Source organism: Vulpes vulpes, chromosome 12 (assembly GCF_048418805.1).
Source record: "Vulpes vulpes isolate BD-2025 chromosome 12, VulVul3, whole genome shotgun sequence".
Lineage (NCBI taxonomy): Eukaryota > Metazoa > Chordata > Mammalia > Carnivora > Canidae > Vulpes > Vulpes vulpes.
This window is the reverse complement of record NC_132791.1, coordinates 822,927-844,679: the sequence shown is the minus strand read 5'-3', so window position 1 is coordinate 844,679 and position 21,753 is coordinate 822,927. Positions and strand designations below refer to the sequence as shown.

Sequence of the window (21,753 nt, the reverse complement as noted above, 5' to 3'; positions counted from 1 at the left end):
TCTGTGTTTCCGTGCGCTTTGCTCACACCCGTCACGGAACCGTCCCCTGCCTAACAGAGGGCCTGCGCAGCGCTCAGTGTTGCTGACTGCATGCGTGGGACCCTTTCCCTTCTGTCCCCTTTCTCTCTTTCCTTTTCCCTTTCCTTTGTCGGGACAGAAGAGGCTACGAACGGCGCCTGGGTGGCCCAGCTGGTTATTAAACGCCCGTCTCTTGATTTTGGCTCAGGTTATGACCTCAGTGTCCTGAGATCAAGTCCCGTGTCGGGCTCCGTGCTGAGCATGGAGGCTGTCTTAGATTCTTTCTCTCCCTCTTCCTCTCCCCCACCCCCCTCCGTCAAAAAAAGGAAAGAAATAGCAGCCACTAAAAGGTCTGCTTATTTGTTTGTTTGTCTCAATCCACAAGCAGCAGCAGTAGCAGCCGGTGAGTGAATCAAGTTCATTAAAGAGCCTGTTATAGAACAAACAGACGAGACAGAAGGGCCAGCGGGTCAGGCTCTACCTCTGCATTTATCCCAGGACCATAAGGTAAAACACCACCCATCATGTTCCCTAGACGCTGAACAAGCCAAGCCCCACGTCTGGTGTGAAACATTCATAGGAGACAGACACAGCCAAATTCTTATACCGTAACCAGAAGGTAAGTAGAGATACCACTGTGATGCTGTACACACACAAAAGGAAAGGAGCCATGGCCAGATCATCTTGCCAGAAACATATATATAACCTGATGTACGAATGTAGTCCTGATGAGATGCCAGAAAACTCTGGGTCGTGGTCATGTTCACCTGAGGTAGGCACACAGAGTACACAGTGGTTGTTTTGGTCTGAAACAACACAACCCTTTCTGGGGGTAACTGCTCATCCCTCCCAAACATGTGCTTCTAGAGGAGGCTGTCGATGATGGGACTCACACGTGCACGCACCTGAACCTGCGCACACATTCTGACAAAGAAGACTGGGGATGTGACCCACGCCGGGCCTCTGGCCATCCTGACAGGGACGCCGGGGGGGCAGCAGAGTGTGAGAGTCCTCCTTCCTCCTATGTAATCAACTGGGAATATGTGACCCCAGCAGGACAGCAACGATGGTCTAACCAGCTGGAACTGGAGAGAAAGAAGGCAGCTCCCAGAGACCAAGATTTGGTCCCAGCAGTGTTCCAGTCTCCATCCCTCCAGCACTGTAGTCACGCAAGGAAATACATTTCTCTTTTTGCCTAAGTTGGTTCAAGCTGGGTCTCTGTCACTGGGGGGAAAAAACCTTCCTACCCACAGTATACTCAACCCCAAGTGCCCCGCTCATCACATGCCCCTTGCTTTCTTCACCAAACAGCCCCTGCCTCCTCACAAAGATGTGCACAGAAATACATCAGCTAGCCACGGCAGCCCAGCAGTCCTCCAGAAGCACCAAGGTTTACATGAATAAGTGAATTATGGAACCACCGACAATGTGTGACACAAGAGGGACAGGTAAATAAATTACAGCATCTCCACCTGATGTAATATTATGCAGCTATTTCAAATGTTTACCAAGAGTAAGTTATAATGTAAAAAAAAAAAAAATGTGTGTATGGATGGATGGAAGGAAAGAAAGAAAGAAAGAAAGAAAGAAAGAAAGAAAGAAAGAAAAAGAAAGAAAAGAGAAAAGGAAAGGAAAGGAAAGGAAAGGAAAGGAAAGGAAAGGAAAGGAAAGAAAAAAGAAAAGAAAAGAAAAGAAAAGAAAAGAAAAGAAAAGAAAAGAAAAGAAAAAAGAGAAAAGAAAAGAAAAGAAAAGAAAAGAAAAGAAAAGAAAAGAAAAGAAAAAGGGGGGGGGGGATGTATGTGTGTGTCCCCAACCCAATTCTATTGAATGAGCCTTTTTCTAATGACAGTTGGGGGTGGAGGGGACGAGGTATTTTAAACGAAGAGGAAGTTACCCAGCAGTCAGGGAGTAAGAACTGATATGCCAACTGCACCTGTGTGGAAGGACCGTCTTGCCAGTCTTTTCCTTACCTCCTCTGTGCGGCACACAACTCAAGCCCTACTCTTCTCGCTCAACTCAAGTGCCACCTCCCCCCAGAGGGTTTCCCGACTACTCCAATCCCAGGATCTTTTGCACTAATTCTGCCTTGCAGATTTTAAGTTGCCTTGCATTTTGTCATATATAACATCTCCACCACTGTTAGAAAGATAAAACTTTCAGAGGTCACATCTTACACCGCATCAACATCTAAACCAGGTACACTTGGTGTTCAACAGCAAACAGGAAACCTATACTTTAATAACCCACAGTAAACTGCTATACTCCAAGATCGCTGGTGGCAGCATACGTTGGGCCAGCCCTCTGCACAAATAATTCGGCAACATGATTAACTAGTATAAAATATTTGTACCATCTGACCTAGTAAACTCACTCAAATCCTAGGAATTCAAGGGGAAATGTCTATATGCCCAAGGATGTTATTGTGGAATCATTTCAACAACCAAACTGTCCGAGAGAGCAGGAAATTAAGTAAAGCAGGTGAAGTGTAGTCAGTGAAGAGCGTGCACCATTCAACGCCATCAGGCTGGAGGCCACACCATATGGAGAAATGCCCCTGATAACGTCCAGGATCAAAGAACACAGAACAGTAGTCAGCCTCTAACTGGATTAGGGCCCAGTGGCACCACGCCTGAAGGGTGACACTGAAAACCACAGTCACTGGTGGAACTGTAAGTGACATTTTATGTTTCTAAATTTCCACTACTGTTCCCTTGATGTTCATTAATATTTTTGTTAAAACATACGAATGTTTGCATTTCAATGCTCGTGCCAGTGTCAGTGTCAGGATTTCACGCAATGGATCCTGATGACCCCACCCGTGGCAGCCACTGGAGAGCTACACTGTAGTTCCTGGACGCTCCCTCGGACACCTCTACTACAACGACTGTCCGTGCGAGAGAGGTCCTCTGCCCGCCCAGGGTCCCCGAGCAGATCATCCACAACATGTCAATGATCACTCAGACTTAGGCCCTATCCCACCGAACTGCACCAAGGCAAGGCATCTAGATGTGACTCTCAGGGCAATAAATGTTTAAGTTTAAATACAAGAGAAATTTTTTTTAAGATTTATTTTTAAAAATTTCTTTAAAGACTTATTTGAAAGAGTACGAGCAGGTGGAGGGGCAGTGGGAGAGGGAGAGAGAAAACCCTCAAGCAGACTCCCTGCAGAGCACAGAGTCCCAAGTCTAAGCAACTGGCTCTGGATTTCAGCTCTTTCCCTCTCCCTGTGCCCCTCCCCTCCCGCCCCTCCCCTACCCCACTAAATAAATAAGTAGATAAGTAAAATCTTTTAAAAATATAAAATAAAAAAATAAACAGGGGATCCCTGGGTGGTGCAGCAGTTGGCGCCTGCCTTTGGCCCAGGGCGTGATCCTGGAGACCCGGGATCGAGTCCCACATCGGGCTCCCAGTGCATGTGTCTCCCTCTGCCTGTGTCTCTGCCTCTCCCTCTCTCTCTCTCTCTCTCTCTCTCTGTGTGTATGACTATCATAAATTAAAAAAATAAAACAAAATAAAAAAATAAAAACAGACTTGGATGCTTAACTGAATGAGCCACCCCAGTGCCCCTATAATAGAAACTTTCAAAGATAAGCTGTATTTTGCCTACCAAATTCAGAATTTTTCAAATGCTATCCAATGTTGAAAAATAGTCTTTAAAAAAGGATCACTCTCGTAAAGAGAAACCTGGTACAATCATTCTGGGAAACAATTTGAGTATATCTATATAATAATGTTTAAATATTCATCCTCTTTGACCCAATAATTATAGCTCTATCTGGAAATAATCAATGGAAAAATATTTAGATACAAGGATGTTTGCTATCACTTTTGTTATAAAGCAAAAAAAGTTTAACTGGGGTGCCCAAGGGGCTCAGTGGTTGAGCGTCTGCCTTCAGCCCAGGGCGTGACCCCGGGGTCCCAGGATCGAGTCCCATGTCGGGCTCCCCGCAGGGAGCCTGCTTCTCCCTCTGCCTCTGTCTCTGCCTCTCTCTGTGTGTCTCTTGCAAATAAATAAATAAAACCTTAAAAAAGAAAAAGTTTCATGACCTAAACATTCTACCATAAGGGCCTAAATAAACTGTAGCACATCCAAGTAATGAAGTACTATGCTTGCACCAAAAAACAAACAAAAACATGTTTCTGAAGAACACTCATAACATGGCAACACACCAAAAAGAGAACATTCAATTAACAAAAAGCAAGACACAAAACCGCATTTTCAGCTTGATACCAATAGTGCGCGCGCGTGTGTGTGTGTGTGTGTATGAGAGACAGAGAAAGAGAGAATCCCAAGATGATGAGCGAGATATTTTCTTCTTTACATTTTTCAGATTTTTCTAGGTCTTTTGCAGAGACGATCTCCCTAAAACCGGAAACAGCAATCCAGCGCCCCAGCCCGACCGCAGCATGCTGCTCACGTGGATGGTGTGGTCTCCTCTGCCCCTGTCACGATGGGCTTCCTCCAAGTCCTTCTCCAGCCGCTCCCTCTCCTGCTGCAGGTCGCTAAGCTCCTGGGTGACCTTCTTAATGTTCCTACGCAGTCTGTGGTTCTCTGCACTCTTGTTGATGTTTTCTGAGTGCAGCTGTGCCAAAAGCGCCACCTTTTCTAACAGAGCAGCCTCATAATCTTCAGACCCCTGGAAGAGGAGGCAGACAGCGGAGATGAGCTCATTCTGTAGCAAATGAAACAGACCAAGAAATCTGTGCTCCTTTTTCGCCTTGGGGTAGGGAGCAGGGAGTTAGGGAAGAAAAAGATTAACGTAGACAACCTCTAGGACCCACAAAGAACACGTAGATTTTGAAATAACACAGAGTAATGATTATGCCCCCATGCTGATGTGAAGGGGGGAAGAGGCTACAACTGTATAAAAGACGCATTTTTTTTAAGATAACAAAGAAAAGCACAGAATGTCAGAAACTGCCTTAAGTTGGGTGGGTACATGGGCGATTTTCTTCCTTCACTTCTTTTGAATGTTCTAAGGTTACTGAGCATGTTACTTTTATAATGATTTAAAAAAGAAAAACAACTCCACCAAGTTATCTGTAAAAGGTGGAACACGAAGAGAGCCACGTGAGAAGCAGAGGCGGATCAAGCGCCTGCAAAGCTCGCTGAGGTTGGAGCGGCTCACACCCAAAGTCGCCTGGAGAAACAGAAGTGGTCAGTGTGGCAGCTGCATGGCCACCGCGAGCGGCTGTAAATTCAGCAGAGTCCAAGGGTTAATTATGTCCAGAACATCCTTACTTCATTATTACAGTTTAGTAGAAAATACATATATAATTGTCAAGCATTTGGAAAAAATACTGTAACTCACCAATAACCAAAAAGAGTAAATTAAAACAAGCTTTCATTTAACAAGATTGTTTTAATGAGAATATCCAGTGCTGGCAAACTTACTATGAAGCAACACAATTAATATTAACTTTTTGAGAACTGACCAAGCATCCAGAAGCCCAGAAATACACTGGCAGGAATGTGAATTAATGTAACTTTCTGTGGACAGATTACATACATCAAGTGTGTGTATACAGGACAGACATGTTCACACTCATCCTGATGATTCCGTTCCCAGGATTCAATCTCAGGAGAAGAATCCAAAACATAAGGGGGGAAAGCCTTATGCACAAAGTCATCCATCACAGATTTACTTTACCAGGAAAAACGAAGAACCTAAACTGGTAACATGGGGACATTCCAAGTCACAACATGATAGGAAAAAATAGAAGATTAAATTTGAATGCTCTAAAAAATAAAATCTATGCAGAGGAGAAAGCCGAGAAAGAAACACATCAAGATGTGAACAGTGTGGCTACGTGATCTCCTGATTCCCCATTTTTTTCCTCCTTTCTAGTCTCCCGAAAGAAAATTTGAAGCATATATAATACTTAGGAGAAAAAAAACTTTTTTTTTTTAATCCGTTCTTTGGATTGGACAAAGGCTCATGATTAAAAATTCAAAAGCAAGGGACACGTGAGCTGTCAAGGCCACAATTCAGACCATAGGGTAAAGGGCCTGGCTCCGGCCTCTTGGCCTTTCCAGGAGACCCAGCTCCACCACCATTGCCGGTCAAGTCCTAGTTGTTAGGAGAGACGGGCTACAGCCACTGTTAATCCTGGAGAAGTGGGGCCATCTCATGTTTCTCCACTGCTATTGAGGACCTTGCAACAGAGACTGAGGAGGAACCCCATTCACATTCCAAAGTGGGTTTTAGAGAAGCTTCTGTTTTACTCTCCCTTAAAAATCAACAATTTTTTTTTAAAGATTTTACTCATTTATGTGAGAGAGAGCCCAAGAGCAGAGGGAGGGCAGAGGGAAAGGGAGAAGCAGGCTCCCCGCTGAGCAGGGAGCCCCACGTGGGGCTCCATCCCAGGACCCTGGGATCATGACCTGAGCTGAAGGCAGATACTCAATCGACTGAGCCACCCAGGTGCCCTAAAATCAAAAGTTTGAAAAAGAGTAGGAAACCAAGGCCTAAAACAAGGCCTAAAAAAAAGTATCTGGCGCCATGCTTACTTAAATAAACTCAAAAAGCAAAAGAAGATAAACAATGACAGGAAAAATGCTCATCTTGAGCAATTTTCAGTTACCTTTTATTAAGCACTGGAGCTAAACCAGGTGCTTTTGCACACACTGTATCTCTATTTCCATGACCAACCCTACAAAGTACACGTCACTGTCCCTACCTAAGCAACTGAGGCTCAGAATGACAAGCCTGTCACCAGACCGTAAGTGATTAAATCTGGGACTCTCTCCACAGCGCTGTACTGCCTCGCCCATTCCAGTGAAGATTCCAATTAATACCAATAAACTAGCAAGAATTAAAACAAGACTGAATTCAAACAAGGGAAGGCTAGAGACAGGAACACCAATTAGGAGCTTGTTAAACACAGGCCAGCCACAGCGACAATTAAAGTAAGCGTTATTATAAAGTGATGAACGTCCTGCGGGTCACCCCGCAAGTAACAATGACAGAGCCTCCTTTAAAAAGTTCGAATTCATCCTCACACCATAAAGATAATTTCCAGTTCAGTTTTCCTTAAATGGCCCTTTGAGACACTTTGGAAAGTTTTTTACCTTTTTCTGCACGACACCCTGCTTTCTGAATTCCATGTCATCAGAGGGGTGCTTACAAGCAGGTGGTAAACGTTTGGCGCAATTAGACCTACTCAGGCCAAACACCGTCTGAGCCAAACCACCCTTCCCCACAGTGCGGACACATGAGGAGTTTAATAGAGACTCACAGAGCCCAGAGTTCAAAGCCCAGCTCCAGCTTTGTGACTTGGGAGGAGTTAACTTTTCTGCAGTTGCGCTCCCTCGTCTGTGAAATCTCTATTTCACACGGCCGTCCTGAAGATTAAACAGGATAACTAAAGTCTCGTGTCCAGGAACGCAGGCTCAACAAATCTAATTCCCCTTCTCCAGCACTTGCATGATCTTCCTTTCCCAATCAAGAGACAACACGGAGAGTTTCCTCAAACTAAAAGCTACTCGCAGAACACCATTAACAGAGAATTTGAAAAATCGACCAAAGGAACTACTGTATTTCAATGCCAGAAGGTAATACTACTCAACGTTCTTTTTTTTTTTAATATCTAAGTATTAAGAACATTGTTGCAGGTATCAGCTTGAAGGTGCAAGTCTTTTTTTTTTTTTTTCTTTTTTATTTATTTATGCGAGACACAGAGAGAGAGAGGCAGAGATGGAGGCAGAGGGAGAAGCAGGCTCCGTGCAGGGAGCTCGATGGGGGACTCAATGCTGGGACTCGATCCCAGGACCATGGGATCACACATTGAGCCAAAGGCAGACGCTCAACCGTTGAGTCACCCAGGCGTCCCCAACATTGTTTTTTTTAATACTACCCAACCTAAGAATGAGTTAGCAACATTTACTAAATTACGACCTGTTGCAGATACACGGTCTCGAGTAGTCCTTGTAAGGATTATGTGACCTAAGTGTGATTATCCGCATTTCACGATGGGTAAGAAGGCTGCGAGAGCTCAAATATCTTGCCCAAGCAATAGTGAAGAGCAGAGTCAAGATTCAAATACATGTCCCACCCCATGTTCTCCAGTAAAGTAATATGGTCACATACATCCAGTGGACCACCTGAGGCTGTTTGAGAGCATAGGGATAAACACACACACACACACACACACACACACACACACAAGTGCATGTCAAACCACTGAAATCTGAGTAACAACCATGGACTGCACCAATCCCGACGTCCTGGTTGTGATATCGTTACTAACGTTAGGCAAGACATCACCTTTGGGAGAACCAGAAAAAGTATACAGAAATCTACTGCATGTGAGTCTACAATTATTTCAAAATGAAAATTTAAAAAAAAATGAAAATTTTTAAAAAGGAGTGAATACATCCATACATACTGTCATGATAAGAATTCTAGATAAAAAAAGATTATAGATTAAAATAGGTATTATGATCCTATCTACTGTTTCAAAGGTTCTATGTAGGGGATCCCTGAGTGGCTCCGCGGTTTCGCGCCTGCCTGGGGCCCAGGGCGTGATCCTGGAGACCCGGGATCGGGTCCCGTGTCGGGCTCCCTGCATGGAGCCTGCTTCTCCCTCTGTGTGTGTGTGTGTGTGCGTGTGTGTGTCATGAATAAATGAATAAAATATTTTTTTAAAAAGGTTCTATGTAAGTATAAATAAGCAAAAAGTCAACTCACATCTTTAGACATGACTTTACTGGTGACATCTATCAACCTCTTTCCACTGTCTTAAGTACTTTTTAAATTCCTCCAACGTGCAATTTTACTTTTACAGCTGAGCAGGGAGAGGTATGCACAGGTATACTTTCCAAAAGTTCGCATTAGGCCCCAGAAGACCTACAGAGCACCTGTTTTCGCTAACCAAAAGAAATCAGAGAAGGACCTGCACTTCTATGGAAAAGGCACCAAGTTACATTCGCAGATACAGAGACCAATTCAATGGTTGTCAGAGGAGAAGGGGGGTGAAGAGATGGGCAAAAGAGAGGAATGAGATTAATAAACAGTACGAACTTCCAGTTATAAAAGAGGTCACAAGGGTGTAACTACAGCACAGAGAATACAGTTAATACCAGTAACAGCTACGTGTGGTGACAGATGGTAGCTAGATTCACTGTGATCACTTTGTAATACATATAAATGTTGGATCACTATGTTTTACACCTGAAACTTATATAATATTATGTGTCGAGTACACTTCAATTAAAAAAAAAAAGTGAAAGGGCATTCTGTGTTGGTTTTGCAGCGAGCCACTAGAGGCAGCCCGCACCCGGAGCAGCGAGGGCGGCCCCACCACAAGCCCTCCCTGAACTACACTGAGCATCTCAAGCCACCAGAGCTCTGAACAGCAGTGTCTTGCAAGCATCTGCTTTATCTTGATTTATTTTGTGTTTCTGTTAGCAGGATGATGTGTCCTAAGGTGTCAAAAAAGCCTAAAAAAAGAGAAGTGGTTTTTTAGGTCTGAGAATGCTCAAAAATTTTTCCATGCAAGTTAATGGTAAGTGCTTCTTTGCTTTATGCTATTTTATCTTATGAACATTTCATACGAAAGGTCTACGTTTGGATATTGGGGAAAACCTGTATTTCCAATCTGAAAATATGTATTTTTCAATGAGTCCGGAGGTAGCAGCAGGCAGCCCTCACTATGGGCTTCACAGAGTCCCACCTGTGACCAGAATTCACATCTCTGCACTGAGGCAACCCCTCCAAGAATGTGAGTATCACACCTGCTGTCTCAATGCCAGGCTTACTGCCAACCCTGTGAACTTTGGCTACTCCACTCAAGCTGCAATTAGCTCAAATCACATGACATCCCGAAAAATCCCACTATATAAAAGAAAATGCATTTTCAAGGGCCCATGCAAATTCAAACTACGTAGACCTTGTAACGGAACAGCCAATATAAGCACACTGTGTGCATTTACTCGTACGCACGCACACACACACACACACACACACACACACACACACACACAAAATCAGAACAGTGGTAAAAACACAGATTTTGGAGTCAGGCTTGAGTTCAAGTCCCAACAACCTGCCAAACCAGTAAACCTGCTACCTCTGTGGATGAGGATTAAATGTGCACCCTGGGAACAGCCCGGCAGGCGAGCACAACCCGAGGACTTTGCACAGTTCATGACCTCTGCTATCTTGCAAGCCAAGAAGCCCGGCCAAGGCTGTGAGTGACAAGACCTCAAAAATCGTTCTGAAAGTCTTTCACCTAGGACTGACAGTTATGAAATTAAGAAGTGTAGGTGATAAATCAGGGCAACAGTGAATGTAGAAGGCTACGTACTTTCCTTCAAGGCCCAACATAACAAGCACAACATCAGCGATTATAAGGATGTCTGTCTGGTCTCTCTGCTTGTCAACCGCCAACATACTTCTTTCCTCAAGCAGTAGGAAATATCAATGGTTTACTAAGAATTCAGCCTTTAAAACTTGTTATTTTCAAAGCAAGGAGGAAAAAGAAAACCACCTCGGTGCCATCTCAGCTCCACTTCCAACCACACGGTGGGGGAGGCAAATCTGAGATCCCCAGGGAGAGACTTGCCTATGTTTCTAGTGCACCATGATTTAAACCAAATTACCTCAATTATTCTTTCCATGAACCAGAGCTCTGCAAAAGATGAGACGTGGGACATGAATCATAGGAATCAAGCAGTCTTGCATTAGATTTAGCTTCTAACTTCTACTTTATAACCAAAAATACATGGTGGGAGGAAGGGGTGGCAGGGAGAGTTTGAACCAGTATGGGCTTATTCAGAGGGTGGAACGTCATTGGCTCATCATTAGTAACAGGGATACACTGTAGAGAGAAACTAGAAAGATGGCAAGAATCGCTTCTCGGCCTTTTGGCTAAGATCAAGTGTAGGAAGATGGCAAGACAATATTAAAGTAATTAAAAACACAAAACTAAAATTAAGCAGAAAGGCGGAACATCATGGCAGTGACCAGCGGGAGTCCTTGGAGTACAACGCTGGGGGACAGAAGGGGGAAGGGCAGGTCAGATCATCAAGGTGTGGACGTGACACCTGGCAGGAGGCAGCCGGACTCTAGAAGCCAGGTGAGGGGAGGTAGGGGCGGGGCAGGTGGAAGCACCGGTCTGGGAGTGAGACCGGCTCAGGCGCAAGTCCTGGCTCTCTCCCCTTCTCTCCCCTACCCCCTTCACGGCCCTGTGCAAGTGGCTCAACTCCGAGCCCGGGCCCTGACAGCATCTGCTCTGCGATCTGCTGTACAGAGCCTGTGGGCCAATCCGCACAGGGCCCTGGGCACAGGGCTGGGCACACGGCTTGTGATCCGTTCACACCGGCGGTCACTATCAGCAATTACTACACTTGAAGCCTGGCCTGCCACCTGCGAGCTGTGTGACAGTGAATAAGCTGCCCACCCCCCTGAGCTTCAAAACCCCCCAAATCCAGCAGAGGCCGACCTACCTTCTCCACAGGGCGGTGAAGATTATGCGGGACAACACATGTCCTGCGTGGTCTGCTGTGGGCACAGAAGGAACGCAGCACTAACGGTGGGGCCGCTGCCACCACTGCCACGATCGCACTGACGAGGCCTGGCGAAGCCTCCAGAGCTGGGAGGGAACGTCTTCCAATAGGACGGCCAACTCCGTCCCTAACGGCCACGCAGGGTTTGCCGGGGTCCTCCCAGCTGCCAAGTCGTGCCCTCAGCAGGGGAAGGACCGAGGGCGTGGCCGCCCGCAAGCCAGGTGACCGCTTACCTGGAGCTTCTGTGTCTGTGCCTCCTGGGGGGTGTCTGTGACTTTCACAAGGGCAGCACTGAGCTCTCCCATTTCACGGCTAAGGTCTTCCACCTGGGTAAAAGAAGAACAGCAGCCAAGGATGCAACTGGGACTCCGCTTGCTGTGCGCACGTCGGGGCTCTTCCTGCCCAACGGTGCAGCCTCTGATCACGGGCTTCCGCCTGCCTTCCCGAGGCAGGTGCTCCTCTCTGGAGGGAGACCCTTCCCGTGACCACGAGAGGAGGAGACGACTCCCCGAACTCCAGCATCGGTGGGGCTAGATGAGGTGACGGGGACCGGTGCTAAAGTCACGGCCGCCTGAGCCAAAGCCCGGGACCTCGGCTGTCTGTAGAGGCCACCCCCAGCACCCTGGCCTGGCCACCCCCAGAGTCTCTCGTCCTGCTGCAGCCCACTCCGCCCACAGCCACACCGGAGACTTGGCCAGCCCCCGTGGCTGCCCCTCCACCGGGGCCCCAGCGGGGGGCTCAACTCTCAAATCTCACGGTGGTGGATTCCCTGAGTACCGTGAGCCACGTGTCCACAGCCTCGGACCCTGATGATCACTCAGAGCCTCCCCTCTTCGGCTTCTTCAGCACCGCCGTCCCTTGGCTCGCTTCGTCCTACATCCCTTGTGCACTCCTCTCCCCACCCTGAAGAACCGACGTCCCCTGCGTCCCCATCCTCAGCCTTGTTCGTTCCCTTCCACACATGCTGTGAACAGACTCGTCACCGCCATCGCCTCACCCACCCTGCCGTCCTGCCCTTTTCCATGCTGTCCACTGAGCTGGTGGCGCCACCACATCCCAGTCACGGCAGCCAGACGCCCAGAAGTCATCCTCCTCAGCAAACCTCCCGAAATCTACCTCTGATGGATGATTATTTCTGATTTCGTTGTCTGAGTACGCCCTGCCCCTGGACCCCGTTCAGCAGCGGCCACGGCTCTAACTCAGCCCTTCTAGGCCCTCGCCCTGCTACTGGGCCCCCTGCTCCCACTCTCTCCCTCCTACCATCCACTCTCCAGACTCAGCCCAAGACCCACTAAGATGCAAACGTGATCTGCTTGGTAGAGCCTTCAGTTCCAGGCCACCCACAGCGCCAGAAGTGACTAATTCCACCACCACTGGCCGCCCCAAGCAACCTCCGCGGCTTCTTCTCTGGCCTCCCTGACGTTCTGCACTTGATGCGCAGACAACCGCAAGATGCTTTTGGTTCCACAAACACCATCAGGCTCTCACCTAACATAATGGGTTCACCAGTGTCCTCCTCTCTGCCTCCCCCCCAACCAACTCCTACTCATCCTTCAAGATTCAGCTCAAACTCCTCCTCCTCCAAGCGCTGCCCCACACGCATGCCCTGATCTGGATCAGGTCCCCTGCCCCCCACCTGCACACCCCCTGCACGTCCCCCCCTCACCACACCTTCACTCGGTCTCTCTTCCTCACTGGAGGTGCCAGCAGGGCTGGAGTCTCCTCTCTGTATCTGTGCCTTGCTCAGTTACTAAAACAACAGACGGCTACACTAACGAGATAAAATAGCAAGGAACCATTGGCCACACCCCTGGATCCCCAAGGTAACAACCCAGGTAGCTAACAGGTTCATGGTCACGGCCTTGCCTCCCAAAAGTCCTTCATCTCAATTCCATTGTCTTTTAAAAAGACCGGGCACTGGGGACACCCGGGTGGCTCAGTAGTTGACCGTCTGCCTTGGGCTCAAGTCGTGACCCGGGGTCCCGGGATCGACTCCCGCATCAAGCTCCCGGCATGGAGCCTGCTTCTCCCTCTCCTCTGCCTGTGTCTTTGCCTCTCTCTCTCTCTCTCTCTCTCTATGTCTATCATAAATAAATAAAAGTAAATTAAAAATAAATAAATAAATAAATAAATAAATAAATAAATAAATAAATATGTAAATAAATAAAATAAAAAACACAACAAAACTGGGCATTGTCCAATATGGTAGCCACTGGCCACCTGTGGCTGCTGAGCACTTGAAATTTAATTAGTCTGAAATGAGATGTGCTGTAAGCACACTTGCACGTCAGCGCTGACACTAAGATTAAAAAGATGCTAAGTACCTCATTATTACTATTGTTTTAATGATAACATTCGGGATATATATATTATTAAAGTCTCTTCCACTTGTTTCTTCTTGCTTCTGTTACTGCAGCTACTAGAAAACTCAAACACCCACGTGTAAGTCACCCAGTCCTTTGACTGGACAGCACTGAAGCGGTCATTGCAGAGGAATTTGTGACGGACGGACGAAGGGGCCCTTCCCGCACTCCCTACACTCATCCCAGCTCTCTTATAAGCTCTCCACCTAAAGCTAAAAATTCAGGGTAGGACAGGCCAGCCGCAGAAGCTAATAAAGAAAAATCTCACTTCGGGTGTATCAGACACAGCACATACCTCTTTTTCCTTTGACTTTAATGCCATGGTTAGGCCCTGAATGGCTTTATCCCTCTTTAGACTATTTTTCTTTTCTGCAGCAATTTCTCTTTCCTTCTCTCTCAGGTCCTCCTGAAGTGCCTAAATTAGATTAGAAAAAGATTCACTAAGTTGATGCGTTCCAACCAAAATGCACTGTAAATATATCTGTAAGAGCACACTCAAATGCAGTTATTCTATCTTATTCCTGTCACCCTGTGATTAATGTTTCCAAGGAGAGCTGAACGCAGTGGCGGCAGCTCCCAGTGACGTGCTAGCGCTCACGGCAACAGGGCTGGGTGAGAAGAAGGGGATCAGATCAGTTAAGACGGTGACAGCTACTCCTGTGGGAAGGACTCCAGTGCCTTCTGGAATTTGAATACAGTCACATCAGAGTCTTTGAAACCGTACCAGGTTATTTGGGGGAAATAACAGATCATTAATTTCATTCCTTAATGCTACAAAAGCTAACAGAGAATTTGGTTTGATGGAGACTGAACATATACATTTAGAGTCTGCGTTCATTTCTAAAGATAAGCCTGCTGCCTCCCTCCCGGGCTGTTGTGAGAATCAGGTGAGCGAATGGACGGGAAGCGCCTTATAAGCCGGCAGGCGCCATAGAGGCCGGTGCTGACTGCGGGACTCGGAGCGGCGGCAGGCCGGGGTCCCCGCTGGCTCTTCTCCGAGCCCGTCTGAGCCTCACGTGCCGTCCGCACAATGGGAACGCCCGCCCCCCAGAATGAGTGCCAGGACTGAGCGGCCTTCTCTGAAGACCTGAAAGCCTGACTGGCACGCACTGGCATTCCCTCGACGACAGCGACCGCCACCCGAACCCTCTATCGCACTCAGAATACAGCAAGAGGCAAGCAGAAATCGCCGATAATTTTTTTTAATGGCATCAGCATACCTGGATCCTCTCTTCAAGGCGGTGTCTCTCCTGGCGCTCCATTTGCGCGGCCTGAGAAAAGGCATTAATTGGCACCTGGAAGGGACTCATAATGCAAAGGCTCCCCCAGAACAATTAGAACGGGCGTCTCATTTCCTGACTTTTCCCCACCGCCGTGGACGTCATGGACTAAGTGTCCACTCCTCTCTGCTGCACCCGAGGTCCCACCCGAGCGAGGAGAAATGTGAAGACACGCGAGCCACGTGGGCTGATGACCAGTCCCACCGACAGTGAACCACAGAGCCGCTGGACAATGGAAAGGGCCAACTGAGCAACGGGGCCCAGGGTTCAAAGGAGGAGCCGGAGATGTGGGCCGACGGCAGCCGGAAACTAACTGGGGAGGCTGCAGGCCGCACTCACTGCCGCGCGACCCTCCCTGAGCATCTAGAAGGCCTGCAGTGTGAATGAAGCACACGCTGGTCCACCAAGAGCTGGGAGGCCTGTGCTCGGCCCACCTGCCCTTCTCTGCAGCGGGCCGTGGGCCCGGCCTCGTGGGGGGAGAAAGGACCTCTGGGAGGCTCGGGGGCCGGCACTAGGAACCCACCTCCTGGAGCCTAGCAAACTCGAACAACTACGGCAAGCCCATTTCTAAATTCCACGAGGGAAAAAAAAAAAAAAAATTCCACGAGGGGACTGTGCTCCCGACCTCCCAGAGTGGCCAGAAGAATTAAATGAGGCGGCACGCTGAACAGGCTGCCCAGCCGCCAGGCCCAGTGCAAGACGGTGCCCTTCCCCACTGCCTGACCAGAGGCAAAATGGGTCCTTGGTTTTATCCCACAAAAACCTAAAGGACGAAAATACAGTCCCCGGGCAACCACAAGGCGATACGCAGGAAGACAGAGGCAAGCGGGTATGGGCTGTTTCCTGAACTGGCTCCGTGGAACCATGCCAGGGCCCTGACAAAGGAGGCTCCCGCTAGGTCCTCAGCTGCCGGGGAGCTAGTATCTGGGGGAGTCTGCGTGTGACCGCGGAGCCTGAGTGTGCGTCCCCTCTGCCCGAGGAGTCGGGGGCTCACCTCGGCTCCTCTCTCCTGTTCCCCCCTCGGAGCAGCAGAGAGTCCTCGGAGCTCTCCAGATGACACTCTCTCACCAGGACATGCCAGCTGAGACTTCTCCTCTTTAAGGCACTGAATTAAAGCTTCTTTGCTCTTCAAAGACAGCTTCAAGTCCTCAATCAGTCTAAAAGCGAACAAAATTTAAATATTAATTCTAAGCTGTTCTCTTAGCTCAGCGGAGCAGGAGGAGGCAGGAAATGGGGCCAGACATCTTCAAAGTAGACATGTCCGATGACTGAAGAGAAATGGAATCGCGTTGTGCAGGTCGGAGGGCAATGGCCAGAATTCGCGGGATGTTAACGGTCCCCTCACCTCCAGCCTGGCCCCGTGGATCCAGCCTCCAAGCTCCCAGACTACGGTCGGGTCAAGCCACCCCCTCGCTCAGACTTCCAACAGCCCCCACTGTTGACAGCAGTGTCAGCCCCGCTGACAGCAGCGGACGAGGAGGTTTTTGGCTAAGCATTTTCTCTGCAAAAGAAATCGAGCACTGAAGCCTGAACAAACACAGCCGACAAGGCACAACCGTCCCTGCGAGGCGGCAAAACCAGCACCTCTCATCCTGGCTTCTCGCGGCACATTTTAAAATGCACAGACTTTCCAGATGAAGGCCAAAGCCGGTGAGCAAGGCGTTCAAGGGCCTAGCTTTTAGGGCCTCGAAGCTCAGAGGCCCTGCTGGCAGCTTCAGGTTCTTCTTTCGGAGGCGCCACCCGCTCCCTCAGCACCCAGGAGCCTCACTTCCAGCTCTCTCCCAAGCCCGGCCGCCTGTGCCCCCAGACCCGTGCTCACACCCGTGCCTCCACCCAGAATGCCCCGCACGACTCCATCCCCACTGCCCGCTAGTCCACACCCGTCACCCCGCCCGTGACCTCCCCTCGAGGAAACTGTGCCAAGCACACCCCGAGGGCCCCCCTTGCGCAGAGCTGAACACCGTCTCCGGGCCACCAACTTACGCCCCCGACCATGGCCAAGTTATCTGACCTCAGCTGTAAGACGGCTCGCTTGTGTGGATTAGACACAAAACCTCTAACGCGGCCTAACATACCTCCAGGCTTACAGCATAACTCCACAAACGACATCTGCTATAATTATTACCCTTTTTTAACATTCAACAATTAGCATTTTTGTCAGCGAACCCTCAGAAGAGCCTCCCTGTAGCCGAGCCTCAAAAGCAACCTGAACGGTAGGAAGAGCAGAGGCTCGGGACGCGGGCTCCCAGGGTGAAGGGGAAGAGTCAGCTAAAAGCACTTAAAAGCGGCTGGCAACGCACTGTTGCTGGGGCCTGAATGTCCGTGGCCCCCCAAGGTTCAGGCCTGGAAATCCTGGTGGGGCTTCGGGACGAGAGCAGGTCACGCGGGTGGAACTCATGCGTGCGAGCGGCGCCTTACAGAGGAGGCTCCAGCAAGATGCCTCCCCTCCCCCGCGGGACGCAGCGAGAGGTCTGCAGGCCGCCAGCGTCCGCCAGCCTCCGAACTGTAAGAAAGAAATTCCTCTCGTCTGAGCTTCCCCATCCGTGGTCCCTCGTGCGGGCGCCTGGGCGGGCTAGACAACTAGGCACAGAGGGGCCCGGCCGCCCCAGCGCAGAGCCCCCAGGCCCTGGACAGGGGCGCGACACTGCCCTCTAGGGCCCTACTCTGGACGCAGGGCACGGCCGGCTGGAGAGGTAAAAAGTCACGAAGCCAACACTTGAGGCAGCCGTGCGGGGTCACACGGGACTTCCACTTGGACCAAGCTGGTCCGAGTCTGGTTGGCAAGGAGCAAGGCAGGCCTGTGGGACGTGTGGCCGACCGGAGCCCGGGCCCATCTACAGGAGCAGCCTCCACCCCGGCCCAGTCTTGCCACACTTTCCAGGCTCTCAAAAGGAGCTGGAAATCCAAAGTTTTACATGAAACTAGATTTCTTTAGAAAAAATAGTAGCAACGAATTCAGACTTTTAAAAGTACTGTGTAGGGCAGCCCGGGGGTCTCAGCGGTGTAGCGCCGCCTTCGGCCCAGGGCCTGATCCTGGAGACCCGGGATCAAGTCCCGCGTCGGGCTCCCCGCATGGAGCCTGCTTCTCCCTCTGCCTGTCTCTCTGCCTCTCACTCTCTCTGAGAGTCTCTCATGAATAAATAAATAAAATCTAAATAAATAAATACATACATACATACATACATACATATATATATATACTGTGAAGACCAACTAAAACATATCTGGTGGCCACATGTGACCTGCAGGGCTCCTCGGTGTTAGCCGCCTTCACCAGACACACTCCAAGGTCGCACTGCAGGACGTCATGTAGCTAAAGCACTCACCTTTGAAAAAGGTGAAGGGAGCCCAGAGAGACCACAGCAGCGCTGCACCGGGCAAGGGCCCCGCCCTACAACAGGCCGGGATGCCCTGCACAGGGCTGGCCCACGCACCCCATCCCAGACCTGCTGGCAGCTCGCCTCCTGACCTCCCGGGAGCTCCTCGGCAGCCCGGCCTGCAGGGAGGGCACACAGGACCCTGGTCCCGTGGGACACAAGTCCGGAGCTGGCATCTGGCTGCCACACTGGCCCTTGGAGTGTGGCTGGTGCACACGTGCCCCCGACAGCCGACTGGGCAGTACCGACAAATCAGGTTCTGCGCCTCTCCAGCCAGGCCTGTGGGAAACCCCAGATGCAGCCCCTGGCAGCGCCCCGAGCGGACGCCCCGCACAAGGAGAGCCCCCCCCTACACATCTACACCACACTAAGTACTCAGCAAGCTCTAATTCTCCCCAAATTCCCTCTTGCAAAAAGAGGAGAAGCCAAGCTTCTGCGGCACATGCTGACAGAGACCCCTTTCCTCAATGATTCCCTGCTTGGTGCCAGGCTCGCACCTTTCTTTGCATGTGCCCTCCCTGCCCCACGCCCAAGCACAGCTGATCACCTCCTCCCTTTGGTCGCAGCACAGAACCGTGAACTTAGCTCTAACACCAATCATGACACTTCTTTACACATCTGTCCCCTCCCCCACACTGGGAGTGCCATATAGGGAAGACACTGCTTATCTCCCCACCCCTGGCACCTCACCCAAGGTCATGCTCCGTAGCTGGTCAAGGAATAATCTATATCTCCTTTAATCTAGCCTTAATCCACATCCTCAAGCACTTTCTAGACTCTACTCTTGGAGGGATCCATGATCCCTCTACCCAACGTGTCCCAACTGAAAGCTTATCTTCCCACTCTCCCTACCGAAAAACATCTGTTCTTTCTCCCTTTCTTTCCCCAAACTCAGCACACTGCACCGTCATGCCACAGTTGTTCATGCTCAAAACCTGGGTGAGGAGGAGGTATCTCTGCAGCCCTTCCCCTCATCCCCAAACCCATCAATGATGAAGCCCTTCAAGCCATCGTGTCAATTGTACCTTCTAAACATCTCTGCTGGAGAACACTCCAAGCCAGTTCCGCCAGCTCAGTCCTGCTCACCATGATGCGTCGTCTGGACTTCTCCAACAGCCCAAAGAGCAGTCTTCCCACCCAGCCCCACCGCCAACCCATCCTCCAGGGGCAGCCAGAAGGATGGCTCTGAATTATAGTCTGATCCTGACACTACCCCAACTCCTACCCTTAACTCATCAGCAGTTTGTCACATGCCCTGAAGACAAATCCCAAACTATTCAACAAGCCCGCGTGATCTGGCCAGCTTCCCTCTCCTCATCGCTTCCCACCTCCCTTCCAGAACACAACCCTCCAGCCACACTACTGTCAGTTCCTGGGTCATGCTCTGTGCCCTCCGGCCTCTGAACTTCCCAATGCGGGGAACACGATTTCTTCCACCAAGTAACTCCTCCTTTATCCTCACACTTCCACTGAGAAGCCTTTCCTAATCCCTCTAAACAATCTTAGAAAGATTATGTTAACCAGCACTTATCCATCTGGCCCTTCTCACTCTGTTCCTGCCCTCCACCGTCCCCACCTCGCTAGATGACAAGCATACGCCTTGACATAAGGTCCCTTGGCAGAGGGACCAGTCTGTACCATTCATACCTGTACTCTAACCACCACTTATTGAGCAAAAGATGCTCAGGAAGTATTTGTTGGACAAAGGGCATAATGACCCAACAGACCAAGGAACTAACTGCTGAGCATCTGCTGGGACCCCAGCAGGGCCCTTCTAATCCACTCTCACCCACGATCACTTCTCAGACCCACCCCTAGTCCTCTCCCTTCTTCTCTCTTCATCGGCACCAGGAATTGTCTTTTCTTGTTTGGTGGCTGCCCCCACACATTGTAGTCTCTTCCCTGGGTTCCCTCTTTCCAATTTAACAGCAGGAGACCTGCAGGTTCCCCAGGAAAGACAAACCTATAAACCTCTGAAGGGCTTCAAGGCTCATCAGTTGGGAGAGATACAAGGGGACGTATAAATAATTTGTATGGAAAAGGATTCCAGACTCTCTCGCAGCCTGCAAAGGCTGCTACCCTGTAGGGGGAGGCCCAGCAAAATAAAACAAAACAAAACAAACGACCCATCCAGGGAAGCTTCTCCTCCTAGCCACGTAATTGAGAAAAACACTCATTCACTCAACCCTGAGGTCCTATTCCTCACAGAGAACTGTTTCCTGACTCCTCCTGAGATTCATCCCAAAACTTCAGTTTTCCAGATCAAAGCTAAGAAAAGGTTGTAGTGCACCAAATAAGTGCTAGTTCCTCCAGAAACTGAAGCTAGGACCCTGAGTACGTGGAAGCCATGCCTCTCCCTCATAATCTATTCATTCCTCTTTTATAGATAATCCTAACAAATCATGACAACAAGTTGCAGACTTGAACCTCTAATGGAGGCAGAAAGAGAAGCAAACAGCAGTTGGGGAGCACGGGCAACTCAGCGCCAGAACCCAAACAACACGGTGGGCCCGTCAATCACAAGTCACTGAGCAACCAAAACAAAAGGAACCAGAGTCAGTATCCTCTATTTAAGGAAATAGGAAAAAACTAGATCATTTGCTTTGGAACAATTTCTGTCAAATTCCAAACGAGCCTGGCTCCTCAATGGATAGGTCACAGGTTAGCCAGAAGTTTCACTTAGTTTATACAACCTTCTGCCTAGTGACCATCAAAGCAAGGCAAGAGTAGCAAAATGTAAGGATCACGAGAAAGCAGAAAACCTCAACTCTCTCCTGACCAGTTTTGATCAAAAGTTTGGTTGTAAGACCCGAGCACTAAAGAGTGCCTAAAGGCCCTACGGCCCGTCCACTTCTCCGGACTGGGCGGCACCCATTTTATTCCTGGACCGACAGACAGCCCTGTCTTGGTCGACACTTTTTCGGCCCATTGCACTGCACTAATGTGGGCCCTCGGCCGGCATTAAACACACGATGAGGAGCGAGTGGGAGGCTCAGTCAGGTGCGCGTCTGCCTTCAGCTCAGGTCATGACGCTGGGGTCCTGGGACTGCGCCCTGCACTGGGCTCGCTGCTCAGCGCGAGTCTGCCCCTCTCCTTCCCCGTGCCCTCCCCACCCCTACCCCCGCTTATGCCCTCTTTCGGCCTCTCGCTCTCAAACAAATAAAACCTTTTAAAAGAAAAAAACAACAACAACACGATGATAAACA

The 21,753-nt window shown here is 49.6% G+C and overlaps 1 protein-coding gene and 1 pseudogene across 9 annotated transcripts in view; one reads left to right on the top strand and one right to left on the bottom strand.

Moving 5' to 3' along the window:
- The window catches only part of CDK5RAP2 (CDK5 regulatory subunit associated protein 2), a 156,234-nt gene that overhangs the window by 92,951 nt on the left and 41,530 nt on the right, over window positions 1-21,753 (bottom strand). For 7 of the 9 annotated variants that reach the window (XM_072727511.1, XM_072727513.1, XM_072727519.1 and 4 more), the window contains 5 exons: window positions 16,165-16,327; window positions 15,111-15,161; window positions 14,186-14,305; window positions 11,761-11,853; window positions 4,437-4,655 (listed from right to left, as the gene is read on the bottom strand). In XM_072727511.1, coding sequence (XP_072583612.1) covers window positions 4,437-4,655; window positions 11,761-11,853; window positions 14,186-14,305; window positions 15,111-15,161; window positions 16,165-16,327 — 646 coding nt within the window. Of the gene's footprint in view, window positions 1-4,436; window positions 4,656-11,760; window positions 11,854-14,185; window positions 14,306-15,110; window positions 15,186-16,164; window positions 16,328-21,753 lie in introns of all 9 variants that reach the window. The other 2 variants (XM_072727512.1, XM_072727514.1) reach the window with 1 other exon arrangement.
- LOC112923118 (U2 spliceosomal RNA) lies at window positions 10,870-10,951 on the top strand (annotated as a pseudogene).